Genomic DNA, 14,547 nt, shown 5'->3' on the forward strand with positions numbered 1-14,547 from the left:
GTTTCTCTTAAACCAGTGGTGAAGTTGTACCAACTAGCCAATAAACTGTTCATTGCTTTGGGCTATTTTCTCCAGCTCTGAGGCCTCTGGAGCATGGAGGCCATACCGAATCCTTAATGGCTGTGCCACATGAACACAAGCCTGGCAGGTCCTACCCTTAGATTTGATAGGGTTAGCAGCTGGTTCTATTTCTGTCATCTGAGGATCAATCAGCCTAGCAGAGTTGGAAGAGGCTTATTGCTAGCATGTTGGGCACAAGGTGATGATGGGGTGGGTGGGGGTATAGTAGCAGACAAGTCTTAGAGGAATTGTGATCTGCTTTAGTGGGAGAGTGTGTACCCCAAATAATTTCAAGTATTGTTGTGATCATCAGTAATAAAATTACCATTATACAAATGTACAGAAATGACAAGAATTAAGAAATTCACAATCTCAGAAGCAAGGCTGAGGAATTAACACAGCTGAACCACCCAGTTTAGCAACCCAGGTTGGTACTAACCCAGGATTGATGTCATAAATGTTTCCTCATGATTTACTTAGAGTGGTATTTACTATATCCTTAGTGTGTACCTAATACTAGTACTTTTTTCAAAAATTTTGTTTTCTTTTCAGCTCCATGTCCTTTCCTTTCTGTCTCCATTTTCCTCCTCCCCACTGAGATTGAGAAAGCAAGAAAAATAAAACCCCTGTTACTAACATTGCATAGTCAAGAAAAAACATTCCTACTTCTTGTTGCTTAGTTGTTCAGTTGTGTTTGACTCTTCATGACCCCATGGATGCTGTCCATGGGGTTTTCTTAGCAAAAATACTTGAGTGATGTGCCCTTTTCTTCTCCAGTGTTTGCCCATTTTACAGATGGGGAATTGAGGCAAATTTGGGTTGTGACTAGTAAGTGTCTGAAGCTAGATATGAATTTAGATTTTCCTGACTCCAGGTCTGGTGCTCTATCTGCTGAACACTTAGCTGCCATTATAATTCCTGAATAGACAATGTTTAAAAAAAAACCAAAAAACCTCTCAGGAGGGTGGGTAGCATGTTTCATCATGAATCCTTTGGAATTGTGGTTAGTCATTGTGTTTATCAAAGTTCCCAAGTCTTTCGAAGTTATTTGTCTTTCCAATGTTGTTATTGTGTAAACTATCTCCTGGTTCTACTCACTTTCCTTTGTATCAGTTATACAAGTTTTCCTATGGTTCTCTGAAACCATCCCCTTTGTCATTTCTTTTAGCACAATAGCATTCTTTCATGTTCATATACCATGATTGTTCAGCCCCAGTTGTTAGGTATCCCCTCATTTTCCAATTTTTTGCCACCACACAAAAGCAACTATAAGTATTTTTGGTACACATGAGTCCTTTTCCTTTTTCTCTGATTTCTTTGGAGACAGAGACCTAGTAGTGGTATCTCTGGGTATTCACAGTTTAATGACTTTTGGAGCATAGTTGCAAATTACTTTCCAGAATGGCCAGAGCAGTTCACAGCTATACCAGCAATGGACTTATTTTCCCACAATCCCTCCAGTATTTGTCAGTTTCCTTTTTTTGTCAGTTTTGTTAATCTGAGATGGAAACTCAGAGTAGTTTTGCTTTGCATTTCTTCAATTAGTGAGAATTTGGAGCATTTTCCCACATGGCTATTGATAGCTTGGATTTCTTCCTCTGAAAACTACCCATTCATGTCCTTTGACCAATTTCTCATTTGGGGAATGGCTCTTATTCTTACAAATTTGAATCAGTTCCCTATATATCTTAGAAATGAAAGCTTTATCAGAAAAACTTGCTACAGAAATGTTTTCTTCATATTTATTCCATTTATCAAAATCTCTTCTAATTTTAGCTGCATTGGTTTTGTTTATGTAAAAACTTTTAAATTTTAAATAATCTGACAGTTCTTAATATCGCAGGCTTGAGGGATTAAATAGATTCTTTATTAAAGGATTGTAGAATTAGAGCTGGAAGAGACCACAGAGGTCATCTTCCCTAAACTTCCAACCGCCTAAATAAGGTTGCATCATCTTGGAGCACGTTATAGTTTGAGGAAAGTTTACGGTTTAACTGGAAATAATGCTTTGAGCAAGATTGTTGCCAAACATGAGGCATTGAGTATGTAGCCTCAACATTTTCAGTTTGGAGAGACAGATGTCTTATTACAGAAAGACATTGAAAATGCAGAGATGGGGCAGCTAGGTGGCACAGTGGATAAAGCACTGGCTCTGGATTCAGGAGGTCTCGAGTTCAAATCTAGCCTCAGACACTTGACACTTACTAGCTGTGTGACCTTGGGTAAGTCACTTAACCCTCATTGCCCCACAAAAAAAGAAAGAAAATGTAGAGACATCTGGTTAGTGTGGAGACAGTTCCTGCAAAATGAAACACTTTTCAAGCCAAGGGTTTACACATGCAGAAGCTTGACTGTTTTTTGCAAATCTGTCTCCAACCACTATCGCCACTGGATGATGCAGTCAGTGAGCCCTGCTATCAGAGAATCACTCTTGTTTAGAGTTTCTTCCTTGTTTAAATTAAACCTGGGAAAAAGTGGAGGGTGCTTTATAATAAGTAGCACACATTTTTACCAAGAGACTTAAAAATTATTTAGCCACAAAATATTTCAGATGCAAAAAAGGTTCTCAATGACCTGCTATTCTTTGGGGTTTTTTTTTAACATTTTTATTTAAAGTTTTGAGTTCCAAATTCTATCATTCCCTCTCACCCTTACCACTCCCTTCCCCGAGACAGTAAGCAGATATAAGTTAATACATGTGTAAGTATGTAAAACATTTCCATAGTGGATAAAGCTCTTAGATTCAGGAGGAGCTGAGTTCAAATCTGGCTTGAGACACTTGAAAATTAACTAGCTGTGTGACCCTGGGCAAGTGACTTAACCCTCATTGCCTCGCAAAACAAACAAACAAAAAATTAACTGTACAAGTACAGGATAGGGGAATTGAGGCTAGACAACAGTTCATATGGAAAAAATTGAGAGCTTCTAATGGACCCAAAACTCAGAATGAGTCAATATTGTGACATGGCACTCTCCAAAGCTAACAAAATCTGAGGCTGTGTACGAAGAAAGAATATGCAGAACGAGGGAGCTGATAGTCCCTGTAAGGGACAACCCACATCTAGAATATCATGTTCGGATCAGTGCATCCAGACTTAGAAAGAACTTCAGCAAGTTGGAGTGCATCAATAGAAGGATAACCAAGATAGACAGGGAAACTGTTATATGAGGATCATTTGAAGAATCTGGGGAGATTTAGCCTAGAGAAATGAAGGTGTTTTGTTGTCGTTCAGTCGTTTCCGTTTCAGTTGTATCCAACTTTTTGTGACCCCATTTTGCAGTTTTCTTGGCAAAGGTACTGGAGTTATTTGCCATTTCCTTCTCCAGTTGATTTTATAGATGAGGAAACTGAGGCAAACAGGGTTACACAGAAATGACCTAATAGCTGTCTTCAAGTCCTCAAAGGGCTTCTACATGAAAAAGGGATTAGATGTGTTTGTCTTAGATCTTGAGGATAGAATTGGGAGTGGGGGTTATAAAGACACTTATTTTAAGATTTAAGATTTAAATTTTTTTCTAACTTTCAGAAGTTAGTAGGTTCTTCTTTTGAGAAATTTTCAAGTAGAGACTAGATAACTAATTGTTTAGGATGATGATGCTGAAGAAAACTTTTCTTTCTAGATGGATGCTAAGGCTAAATGATCTCTTTTGTTGTTTAGTTGTTTTTCAGTCCTGCTTGACTCTTCATTACCCTGTTTGGGATTTTCTGGGCAAAGATACTGTAGTGGTTTGCCATTTCCTAAAGTATTAGATAAGTATATGCTCAGGGTCATGTTTCTCTTTTGAATTGAATTTCCTGGCCCAAGGCCTAGTCTTATTGTTTGAGACTTCACTGAAGTTTATGGTGAGTATTTCCTTTTTGTTGTTGTTCAGTCATTTCAGTAGTGTCCACCCTTCCTGCGTCCATTTGGGGGTTTCTTTGCAAAGATGCTAAAGTATATTGCCATTTCCTTCTTCATCTTATTTTACAGATGAGGAAACTGAGGCAAACAAAGTTTAATAACTTGCCCAGTGTCTGAGGCCAATAAGGCTTCTTGACCCCTGGCCCTGATCCACTGTACCGCTGCCCTTACAAATGACCTCTGGAGGCCTTTTTATCTCTGAGATTCTGTGATTCTAGGATATTTAGGTTTGGCTAAAAAGGCAAAAAAGGGTGAATCGATGAACAGAGAAGAGATTTGAATTCATGTCCTTTTTAAATCGTATTCTCTCTTTCTATCTCATGGTTATAATAGTTATTCATCATTATTTTAATTATTATGGACTAAAAACATTATTTTGCCACTAGAATGAGATTTCAGTAGGCACTAATTTACTAGTTAATCCATATCCATGTTTGAATGTCAGTCATCCTTGAAAATGGCAGTGGCACATATACAAAAATATTTATAGCAGCTCTCTTTGTGGTGGCAAAGAATCGGAAATCGAGGGGATGCCCATCAATTGGGGAATGGCTGAACAAGTTGTATGTGAATGTAATAGAATACTATTGTGCTGTAAGAAATGATGAGCAGACAGATTTCAGGAAAACCTGGAAAGATTTAAGTGGACTGATGCTGAGTGAAGTGAACAGAACCAGAAGAACACTGTACACAATAACAGGAACCTTGTATGATGATCAGCTGTGATAGACTTGGCTCTTCTCAGCAATATGATGATCCAAGACAATTCCAAAGGACTCATGATATAAAAGGTTCTCCACATCCAAAGAACAACTGTAGGATCTGAATGTAGATTGAACTGTACTATTTTTACTTTTTGTGTTGTTTTTTTCTTTTTTGAGGTTTTTTCCCTTTTCTGATTCTTCTTTCACAACATGACTATTGTGGAAATGTTTAATGTGATTGTACATCTATACCCTATATCAGATTTCTTTTTGTCTTGGGGAGGGGTGAGGAGAGGGAGGGAGGGAGAAAAAATTGGAACTCAGAATCTTATAAAAATGAATGTTGAGGGGCAGCTAGGTGGTACAGTGGATAAAGCACCAGCCCTGGATTCAGGAGGACCCGAGTTCAAATCTTACCTCAGACATTTGACACTTGGTAGCTGTGTGACCTTGGGCAAGTCACTTAACCCTTATTGCCCCGCAAAACAAAACAAATAAATAAATAAAAATGAATGTTGAAAACTATCTTTACATGTAACTAGAAAAAAATAAAATACTATCAAGAGTTTTTAAAAAAAAGAAAATGGCATTGGCAATGGCAGTTAATGCCACACAATGCACCTTTAGATTATACAGATAGAAAACAAAAACAAGATATGCTTCACGAGGATCTAAGACATGCCATACCCTTCTTTTGTATTACTTGGAGTCCTTAATAGACAGCTAGAAGAGAGATAGAGAACTTTAGAACCAGAAGGGAGCTTTGGGATAGACATGCCAATACATCCCTGCTGATTGGTTGAACTATAGCAAAAGTAACCTATGCTTTTTCCATGTTAAGAGGGTGTAGAGGGAACTGCAATGATTTGTCACCCATGGAATTATTTTTTGGTGGCCTAGCATCATAAGAATCTCCTTGACTTGATTTGTTGATGTAGTCAAACTCTGACCCTTGCAAAAGAGTGTAGGATTTTAAATAGGTCAATACCAGATAAGTTCAGACTATGAGTTTAGGTTTTGTTCCCTGGAAATGTCACATAACAAAATAAACAATTGATAAACAAGTGCCAGCCAGAATAAAGGGCAAAATATTTCTCAGTAATTCATCTGCACTTTATTGGAGAATTCCTATTTGAGACATCATATATTTGTCGTTTAAAGACTGCAGGAACTTCAGCTAGAGGTCCTCAAACAGCTATTGAAGAAGCGTGAAGATGATCAAAATGAGGTGAACATAAAGCGTTTGAATGCCCAGTGGTCTGAACTTCAGGAAGAAAAGGAAGAGAAATTGTCAAAAATTAGACATGCACATGTATCAGGTAATTTGGGTCATAGGAAAGATCATAGAAATTGAAAAATTGGTTTGAAATAAGTTTTCAAATCAGCTGTGTAATTAAATTTGCTGAAATTTTTTTTATCCTTTTTTTTAATCCTTTCATTGTACACAACCAGAAATGAGAAATGCACAGTGATTTATTGTTAAAATCCAGAAAGGAGAAAAGGCAAAATCAAATTCTAGAAAAATCCACTGATAATTGCCAGGCAATCAGGTTGTTTAAATTAGGAGACTGGAGCATAGTAGACAGATCCCTACTATAGGGTTTCCCCATTTTGGAGTTCTGGAGTTCTAGATAATTGGCTTTAAAAGGTGGCAGGACCGGGGCAACTAGGTGGTGCAGTGGATAAAGCACTGGCCCTGGATTCAGGAGGACCTGAGTTCAAATCCAGCATCAGACATTTACCACTTACTAGCTGTGTGACCCTGGGCAAATCACTTAACCCCAACTGCCTCACCAAAAAAAAAAAAAAGGTGGCAGGACCTGAGGTAACATTTGGACAATAAAGTGAAAGTAGGCAAGGTGAGTCTTTAGTTATGTTTTCTTTAAGTGTTTATAGCAGTGACTTTTTTCTTGGCTACAAAGCAGTCCTAAAAACATGCAACAGGGGCATTCTTTAATTCATCCTGAGGCTATCCAAAGTGGACTCGAGACTATTAAAGAATAGTCTACTTTCCATGCTTTTAGGTTCTCTCAGGGAAGGATTTAAGCTCAATTTTGAAATTTATTTTGTGTTCAGCTACTTCTGAAGCTGTTGCTGTGGAATCAGACTAAGTAAGTAACATCCAACAGTTCACCAGCCCATGAGGTTTTATATAGGTATAAATTCCAGTGAAAGGGAAGGGTCCCTGAGACTTAAAGTTTTGTTTCCCTAGTGGGTAGTGCTCATAATATGTGCTTAATAAAGGTTTCTTGAATTCAGCTTTCACCATGAGAATACACTAGAAATCAGACTTCAGTTAGTTTCCCATGTGACTGTATGGTTTTGAATGCTATATACATGACTTTCAGCAAAATACATTAAACTCAAGCATCAGTACTGGTTCCTCGACATAAAATGCTCGTTTCAAGAAAAATAGAAATAGTTGAGATTAGTGTTGGACATTAAGTGTAACATTGGACGTGAGGATTATTTAGTTTGGGATCTGGTCTTTGGCTAAATTTAGATATGGTTTGTTTAGGTAACTTCACCCAAAAGAACAATATTTTTGAAGCCATTTTTATGTAGTTGTATTATATTTCAGCACTCAGAAAAATGATGAAGGAAAGAAATGTAGAGGGGAAATTTGAGAGAAGAAACATCATAAGTGAATATAATGATTATGCATCTCAAGTCTATGGACCTCTTTCTCGATTGGGTCGCTTTCCAGACAATAATTCAGAGCGTTTTGTTGTCAAAAACCACTTTCTTAACACCTATGAGGGTAAGTCATCATGAAAAAAAAATCAAGCATATAAGTATATCAGAGTAACAGATTTTTATGTAACAGAATACAGAGGGTGACACACTTAAAGGAAGCTCAATATAAGAAAGCCAGAATTGTGGAAAGAATAAACTATGCAAATTATTCTTGGAAATATGCTGTTATTTTGAAGAACAGAAACTCCTGCTCAGGAAGAACTTATTAAATATATGCATGAGGTGTTCTAATAGTAACAACCCAAACCAAGGATTATGAAGGAAACCATTAAGAAAAATGTACTCCTTTAGAAAGAACCCCTAAAAGGTTTGTACCAGGGTCCTGGGCGAGGGGAAGAGGACTTTGAGGAGGTAGCTAAAAGATAATATGGACCCTAGGAGAAGAGAGAGTCATAAGTTTCTCTTAAAGGTCAATGAAGCAAAGTATCTCCCTATAAAGCTCACTTGAGCTTTTCAACATTTCACCATTTTTTTCTTTCCTAGTTGCTAGCACAGTGTGGTACAACACAGAGGGCATTAGTTAATAAGCATGATTTCAATGAATGTTATATCAAATGCCTGCTCTTTCATGTCTTTTGGTCTCCTAGGATTACTTGAACTCGAGGCCTCTCTCCCAGATTTTGTAACACAGCCTCGGATCAAGGCTCCCAAACCCAAAGCCATCACCACAAAGAGTAAATTTCTTAAAAAGTCAGCAAGACTGGATCTTGAGTTAGCTGAGGTTCACCAGGTATAAAGAAGTCACATTTTTGTTTCTTTCAACCATAGTATAGCCCGTGTAGTTCATTCATTTGGAACAAGTTACTAATGGTGACACCCCGCTGTAGTGAGATTAGAACGTGATAACTCCCCCAATGGAAGATGAAACCAGAGACCAATTAGTACCCAGCAGAAGTTATGCTGTGTTTCAGGACCTGGGGGGAGGGCTAAGGGGGGAGAGGACGAAGGAAGTGCTGCCTTGCAAAGTGGCATTTCGAAAGGGTCATTGGGTCAGAGATTTAGAGGAAGAAGCTACCTCAGATGTCATCTAGTCCAATTCCCTTATTTTACAAAAGAGGAAACTAAGACCCAGAGAAGTGAAGTTCCTTCTTCAAGGTTGCCCGGCAGTAGTAGTAAGTAGAGCCAGGATCTTTGTTTCTCTGAGAAGGGCTACAGTTTTGTTGTGGACTGTTGCTCTCTGGGTGAAGGTTCTGAAAATACAAAGCTCTCTTGCTGTGTTGGCTTTCGCCATACTTCTTGTCTTTTCTTCTCAATGCAGCGTCACCTCCTTGGAAGCTTTCCCTAATAGGAGAGTCCATATTTTCTCAAAGATAAAACAATTGTGGTTGGGGGATGGGAGGGAGAAAGTGTGGGATAATAGAATAGGAAACAGGGCCAAACTCCAAACCTTTCGTTAAATTACATTTTATAAACTTTAATTAGGTATATTGTAATGAAGCTCTAGTACATTAGGTTTCCCATTTCTTTTAATTATCCTCATTTTTCCTTTTTGCTTGACAGTATACATGCTTCCTAAGCAAAGAAGAATCTTCTTTACTCCTCTTCACCTGGTTTAAGCTCAGATGAAGAGGAGGGTTTCTTGACCACTCCTGTGAATAGTATCAATCACCAGTGGCACTTCCTGTAAAATGACTATTTTATGAACATAGAAACCCCAGAGTTTCAATGAAAATAATTAGTGTATGCCTTCAGATCCTACTTCCATCCTGTATCAGCATCTGACTCTTTTGGACTGTGTAGCTAGGATGCCTTTTCACAGTATCACAGCAGATGTTTGGGGGGGAGGGGTAGGAAGTTATTTATTTAATTACACACAAATTAGTTCTAAGACAAAATCTTTGGACTTTCTAAAAGGAATCAGTCAATCAGCAAGCATGCTTTAGATGACTGTTATATTCACAGCACTGTGATGTCACTGGCAATACAAATACAAAAGTGGACACAGGGCCTGCTCTCAAGAAACTTACAGTTTAACCAGAGAACACAACATGTACAGATGTAGGTATATACAAAGTAGGTAGAGGGTGACTTTAGGGAGAAGGTACTAGCAGCTGGTGGAGCAGTAAAAGACATATGTAAAACATAAAATTTGACTGAGGTTTCTTTTGGGGGGAGGTGGGTCAATGAGAGTTAAGTGACTTGCCCAGGGTCACATAGCTAGTAAGTGTCAAGTGTCTGAGGCCGGATTTGAACTCAGGTCCTCCTGAATTCAGGGCCGGTGCTTTATCCACTGTGCCACCTAGATGCCTCCGAGTGATATCTTTTGACCTTAATTATTGGAAAAATTTTAGTATATAAATCTAGTCTCCCAAATTTGATTTGGCTCTGATGAACCCCTTTGGTATATATAGAGGTGACGGGTTTTCCAAGGTTATACTGGTGGAACCCAAGCTTTGGCAAATGGCACCAACCTGGAAGATTATTCAGTAACAGACAGACTCTGCGTCTCATCTGAGGACCTCTTTGACCAAGTTTGGCTCATAATCATCATCAAACTGGCCATCAGATAATTTTTTGGCTGTAGAAATTCATGAAATACTTCATTAATGTATATATAGTCAAAACATGAGCAAAAAATGAAACAGGTGACAGAAAATAATCAATTTATATTCCAAGTGATGCTTTGGGAACCAGAAAAAGCATGACACTGGTTTTCAAATGAAGACTGCAATGTGAGAGGTTCAGAGGGGCCAGTAACCTTACATATCCCTTAAAAATGAACAATTGTGGTACCAAAGAAAAGAAAAATAAACAGCTAAACATATGCATGCTTGCAGGAAAATAAAATTCAGCTAAAACAGTAAATAAAAATAGTGGGGGGCAGCTAGGTGGCACATGCTAGCATATCCTAACGGATATAAAACAATTGTGGTTGGGGGATGGGAGGGAGAAAGTGTGGGATAATGGAAGCATGCATATGTTTAGCTGGATAGAGCACCAGCCCTGGAGTCAGGAGGACCTGAGTTCAAATCTGGCCTCAGACACTTGACACTTATTAGCTTTCTGACCCTGGGCAAGTCATTTAACCCCAATTGCCTCACTTAAAAAAATAGTGAAGGACACCAGTTATTTAAAAAACAACACTACAGAGTAAATTAAACAGAAAAAAGAACAGAAACAATACAGTTAGAAAAGGACACAGCTGGAGATACTCCATGAGACATCCTCAACTGGATGCATGTTTAAAGGGCATAAGAAAGAATTAACACTGACAGGAACTTCCCAAGAGGCAGTAAAAGAGGAGTTTGTAGAAAACAGAAGATCCAGGGAGGAACTGAAGCTAAAATGAAAGGACAGGCATAGAGACCAGTCTGGACCTGTGATTTCACTGGTATGGGGACTCCTGGAGGAAGAAACCTCCTTCCCAGTACAGGTTCTGCAACATAGTCTTGGAGGGTTGCCTAGAGCATTGAGCGGTTAAGGGAGTTACCCAGAATCATAGAACTAGCATGTGACCTGGGCTTTCCTGATGCCAAGAGCAGCTCTCTCTCATATGGGCTTTTAAAACTGTGAGGAAATGGAAACAAGGGCTAATATGGGCCACACAATAGAAAGTCTTAAAGAATTAAAAGATAAAATCAACAGCAGACCTTATTATAGCAGAAAACAAAATTGCCGACAACTAAGACCAACTCGAAAAACATGATCTGAAAATAATTGAATTATTAATGACCTAGAAAACATGCAGACTCAAGTCACAGCTCTGGGGGATAGTTAAGATGTAGCAATCTCAATTATTAACAACCCTGAAAATTAAAGAGGGGAAAAAAAAAAACCCTTCTTACTGTTATTGTAGGAAATCATTCAAGAAAATGTTCCAGATTTAACAAAAACCAGTACTAATATACTCACATAGAAAGAATTGGCAGGACCTTTGACAAGAAAAAAACCCCAAGATTCAATTCTCCTAGACCCAGTATAGTTAAATTTCAACATTATAGTTTGGTAATTCTGAAGTCTGCAAAAGGACAGACAGAAATAACACACCAACGTATTCCAATCAAAATTATGTAACATTCTCAAAGAAGACAAACAGAGAAATTAGAATAGGACATATACATAAATACGCATGGGCCATGAACCCACAATCACCTACTCAGCAAAACTTAGTAGACCATATGAAGGTGAGAGATGGAAGGTTGAAAAGAATGTAGACATTAAAGAGAGTCATGTACAATTCAATGACATCTTTGAACAACCATCAGTACCCTGAGCCAAAAAGATAAGTATTTGAAACAATCCATACTTAATCAGATCAACATAGATCAGTTGCTAACAAAATCTAAGAACTTAGCTTCAAACTATTAAATTAGCTAAACTACTCAGTGTTATAGAATGCTGTTTCAGGTAGACAAAAAGAAAAATGAGTGTCATAGTCATCAGCATGGTACTTAGTGGAAAGAGCTCTGGAGTCAGAGAACATGGGATCAGGTCCACCTTTGACACATTAATACTCATGAGAACTTAGACAAGTTACTTAACTTCTCAGCCCCAGTTTCCTCATTTGTAAAAAAAAAAGAGGGGGGGCTGGACTAGATGACATCTGAAGTTCCTTCTAACTATAGATCTATGATTCTGTAATTTAGAGTAATGCTAAAGATAATTACCTATTTATAAGAAATGGGAAGTCCAAGTTAGAAGAAAGCTAGAGAATTTTGTTTATCTTGGTTTTCTTAAGTTTGGATTAATAGTAGGAATAATTAGAATAATGAGGTTTGTAATCCCTTATAGCAAATTCAATAAAAATCCCCCCAAAATGACAGAAAAATATAATTTTAATGCTAAATTAAAATGGAAAGAACTCTTTAATAAAAGAGAGTGACAATGAATTATAAAATGGATTCCAGCTATTTTTATAGGAGTCCATTTTGACATTAATTTGTAAGATTTACTTTATAACCAGCCTGGAGTGGTCATATTTCTGCCAATTAAGGAAGGACTATGCTGCTTGGATCTAGGTATATCAGGGAAAGACAAGATAAAGAATAGAATTACTTGTTTTATTTCAGGCACTGTTGGATAAAAAGAGGAGAGGTCCTGAACCAAAGAAAAAACTCTTCTTCCTTCAGAAAAGAGTTATACTACCACCTCGACTTCCAACACCAACCTTGGAAATGTGTTCTTCTGTAAGTTAGAAATGCTTGCTCTTAATTAGAAATTCAGTGACGTTATTTTAGATGGAAAACTGTCCCCTCTCTTGTTTACCAGTGCTCCTATACTCCATCCCAAGCTTAATAATACTTTCATTCTTGTTAAAAGTTAAAAATATCCAGAATTTTCAAGAATGAAAAATACACCTAAGAAAACTGAATTTTTGGTATACAACCACCATTTCATCTTAATACAGGAAGACCGATAGGTGACATAATTATTGTTATCAGATATATGAAATTGAACAGGGACCAGTAGCAGACTTGTTCATTCATTTTAGTCATGTCTGACTCTTTGTGACCCTATTGGGGGTTTCTTGGCAGAGATACTGGAGTGGTTTGCCATTTTCTTCTCCAGCTCATTTTACAGATGAGGAACTGAGGCAAACAGGGTTAAATGACTTGCCCTGGGTCATATAGCTAATAAGTGTCTGAGGCCAGATTTGAACTCGGGAAGATGAGTCTTCCTGACTTTCAGGCCTGGCCTTCTATTCACCTTGCCTTAGCAGACTACTGGCAGCTAGGTAAAGCTTTATTACTACTTTCATGCAAGGTAAATTAAAAAAAATTAACAGAATGTGTATTTAGGATATGCATATTTCATCTAGAGCGAAAAATATAAGCTGGTCTATTGTGTGTAACGATTGGAATGACGGCACCTGCTGGAGACTTAATATAGGAAAGCTCCACCATGAGGAGAAGGTGCCTGAGGGCAAGACATGTGGTTTTTCTTTGGCATCAGGAAGTAATGTGTGCTTGTGGGAGGAAGAGGGGGTGAGGCCGGCACGCTCTCACTCCTTTCTCCAGGACTCTCGTGGGGAGCGGAGGAGGAGAATTGTAGCTCCCTGAGATAGATAGATGAATCTAGGCCTTTCTCTTCACCAAATTCTTATTCTCCTTAATAAATGATTAAAAGTCTAAATTCTTGCTAAAACTTATAATTTCTTGGTGACCACTCATTAGATATTTTAGACAGACTAGTTAGAATTTTAGCCCCTTACATGTGCTTACTCATCATCTTACATTTTAGCTGAGTTTATATGACAATGATGTTTCTTTCTTATTTCTGCTCTCTGGAAAGGAATTTTTTACACACTTGATAGAAATCTGACTCATACCTTGTCCTGTTTCCTCTGGAAATCAGTATGGATTAACAATATAGAGAGTGGAGAAGTTAGACAGCTATATTATGTGTAGGGTCATCCCCAGGTGTAAGAATGGGTTATGTGGGAAAGATTTTCAAAAAGTCTGTCATTTGAATCTCTGGAGGGCTTTTCCTGTAGAAACAATGTGGGTTCCTACCAGGGTGGGTGGTTACCAGGCCAGACAATCAGATCCATCCTGTACTTGAAGTACTTCTGCTCCTAATAGGAGAGAGAATAAATGCATGGTGTCATTGGTGTAGGGAACTGGGCAAGGAAACTCCCTGTCCCAGTGCAGGTCAGCACTTTCTCTATGACTTAGATGGCCCTAGAGAGTTACCTGGAACAGAGGTGTCAGATACTGACCCAGATGGAAATGTAATTGGGAGGGGCAGCTAGGTGGCACAGTGGATAAAGCACTGGCCCTGGATTCAGGAGGACCTGAGTTCAAATCCGTCCTCAGACACTTGACACTTACTAGCTGTGTGACCCTGGCCAAGTCACTTAACCCTCATTGCTCCACGAAAAAAGAAATATAATTGGGAAACATCTAACAAAATAAATAAAAATATAATAGAACATAGATAGTGGGGATCTTTTATGTGTGCTTCTATAGGAGACACCTCTGGCCCAGAGCCCTGAGAGGTTAAGGGCCCAATGTCATAAAACTCGCATGTGTCCAAAGTAGGACTTAAGGCCTGGTCTTCTCGGCCCCAAGGCCAGCTTGAGGCACAGTGATACCTCGCCTCCTCTGCCTATTTAACCACCCTGTGTCACAGTGTTCCTCTGGGAATCTGTCTTCAGACTCGTGTGTCTGGTTTTCCCATATGTA

General features: G+C 38.4%; 1 protein-coding gene across 2 annotated transcripts in view; it reads left to right on the forward strand.

Annotated features, from left to right (window-relative positions):
• The window catches only part of CFAP91 (cilia and flagella associated protein 91), an 85,512-nt gene that overhangs the window by 54,390 nt on the left and 16,575 nt on the right, over window positions 1-14,547 (forward strand). Inside the window, exons 8-11 of one of the 2 annotated variants that reach the window (XM_043996571.1) lie at window positions 5,828-5,985; window positions 7,248-7,427; window positions 8,011-8,153; window positions 12,433-12,549. In XM_043996571.1, the coding sequence (XP_043852506.1) occupies window positions 5,828-5,985; window positions 7,248-7,427; window positions 8,011-8,153; window positions 12,433-12,549 (598 nt within the window). The remainder of the gene's footprint in view (window positions 1-5,827; window positions 5,986-7,247; window positions 7,428-8,010; window positions 8,154-12,432; window positions 12,550-14,547) is intronic. The other variant, XM_043996572.1, reaches the window with a different exon arrangement.

The sequence above is a fragment of the Dromiciops gliroides genome, chromosome 3 (genome assembly GCF_019393635.1).
Source record: "Dromiciops gliroides isolate mDroGli1 chromosome 3, mDroGli1.pri, whole genome shotgun sequence".
Taxonomy (NCBI): domain Eukaryota; kingdom Metazoa; phylum Chordata; class Mammalia; order Microbiotheria; family Microbiotheriidae; genus Dromiciops; species Dromiciops gliroides.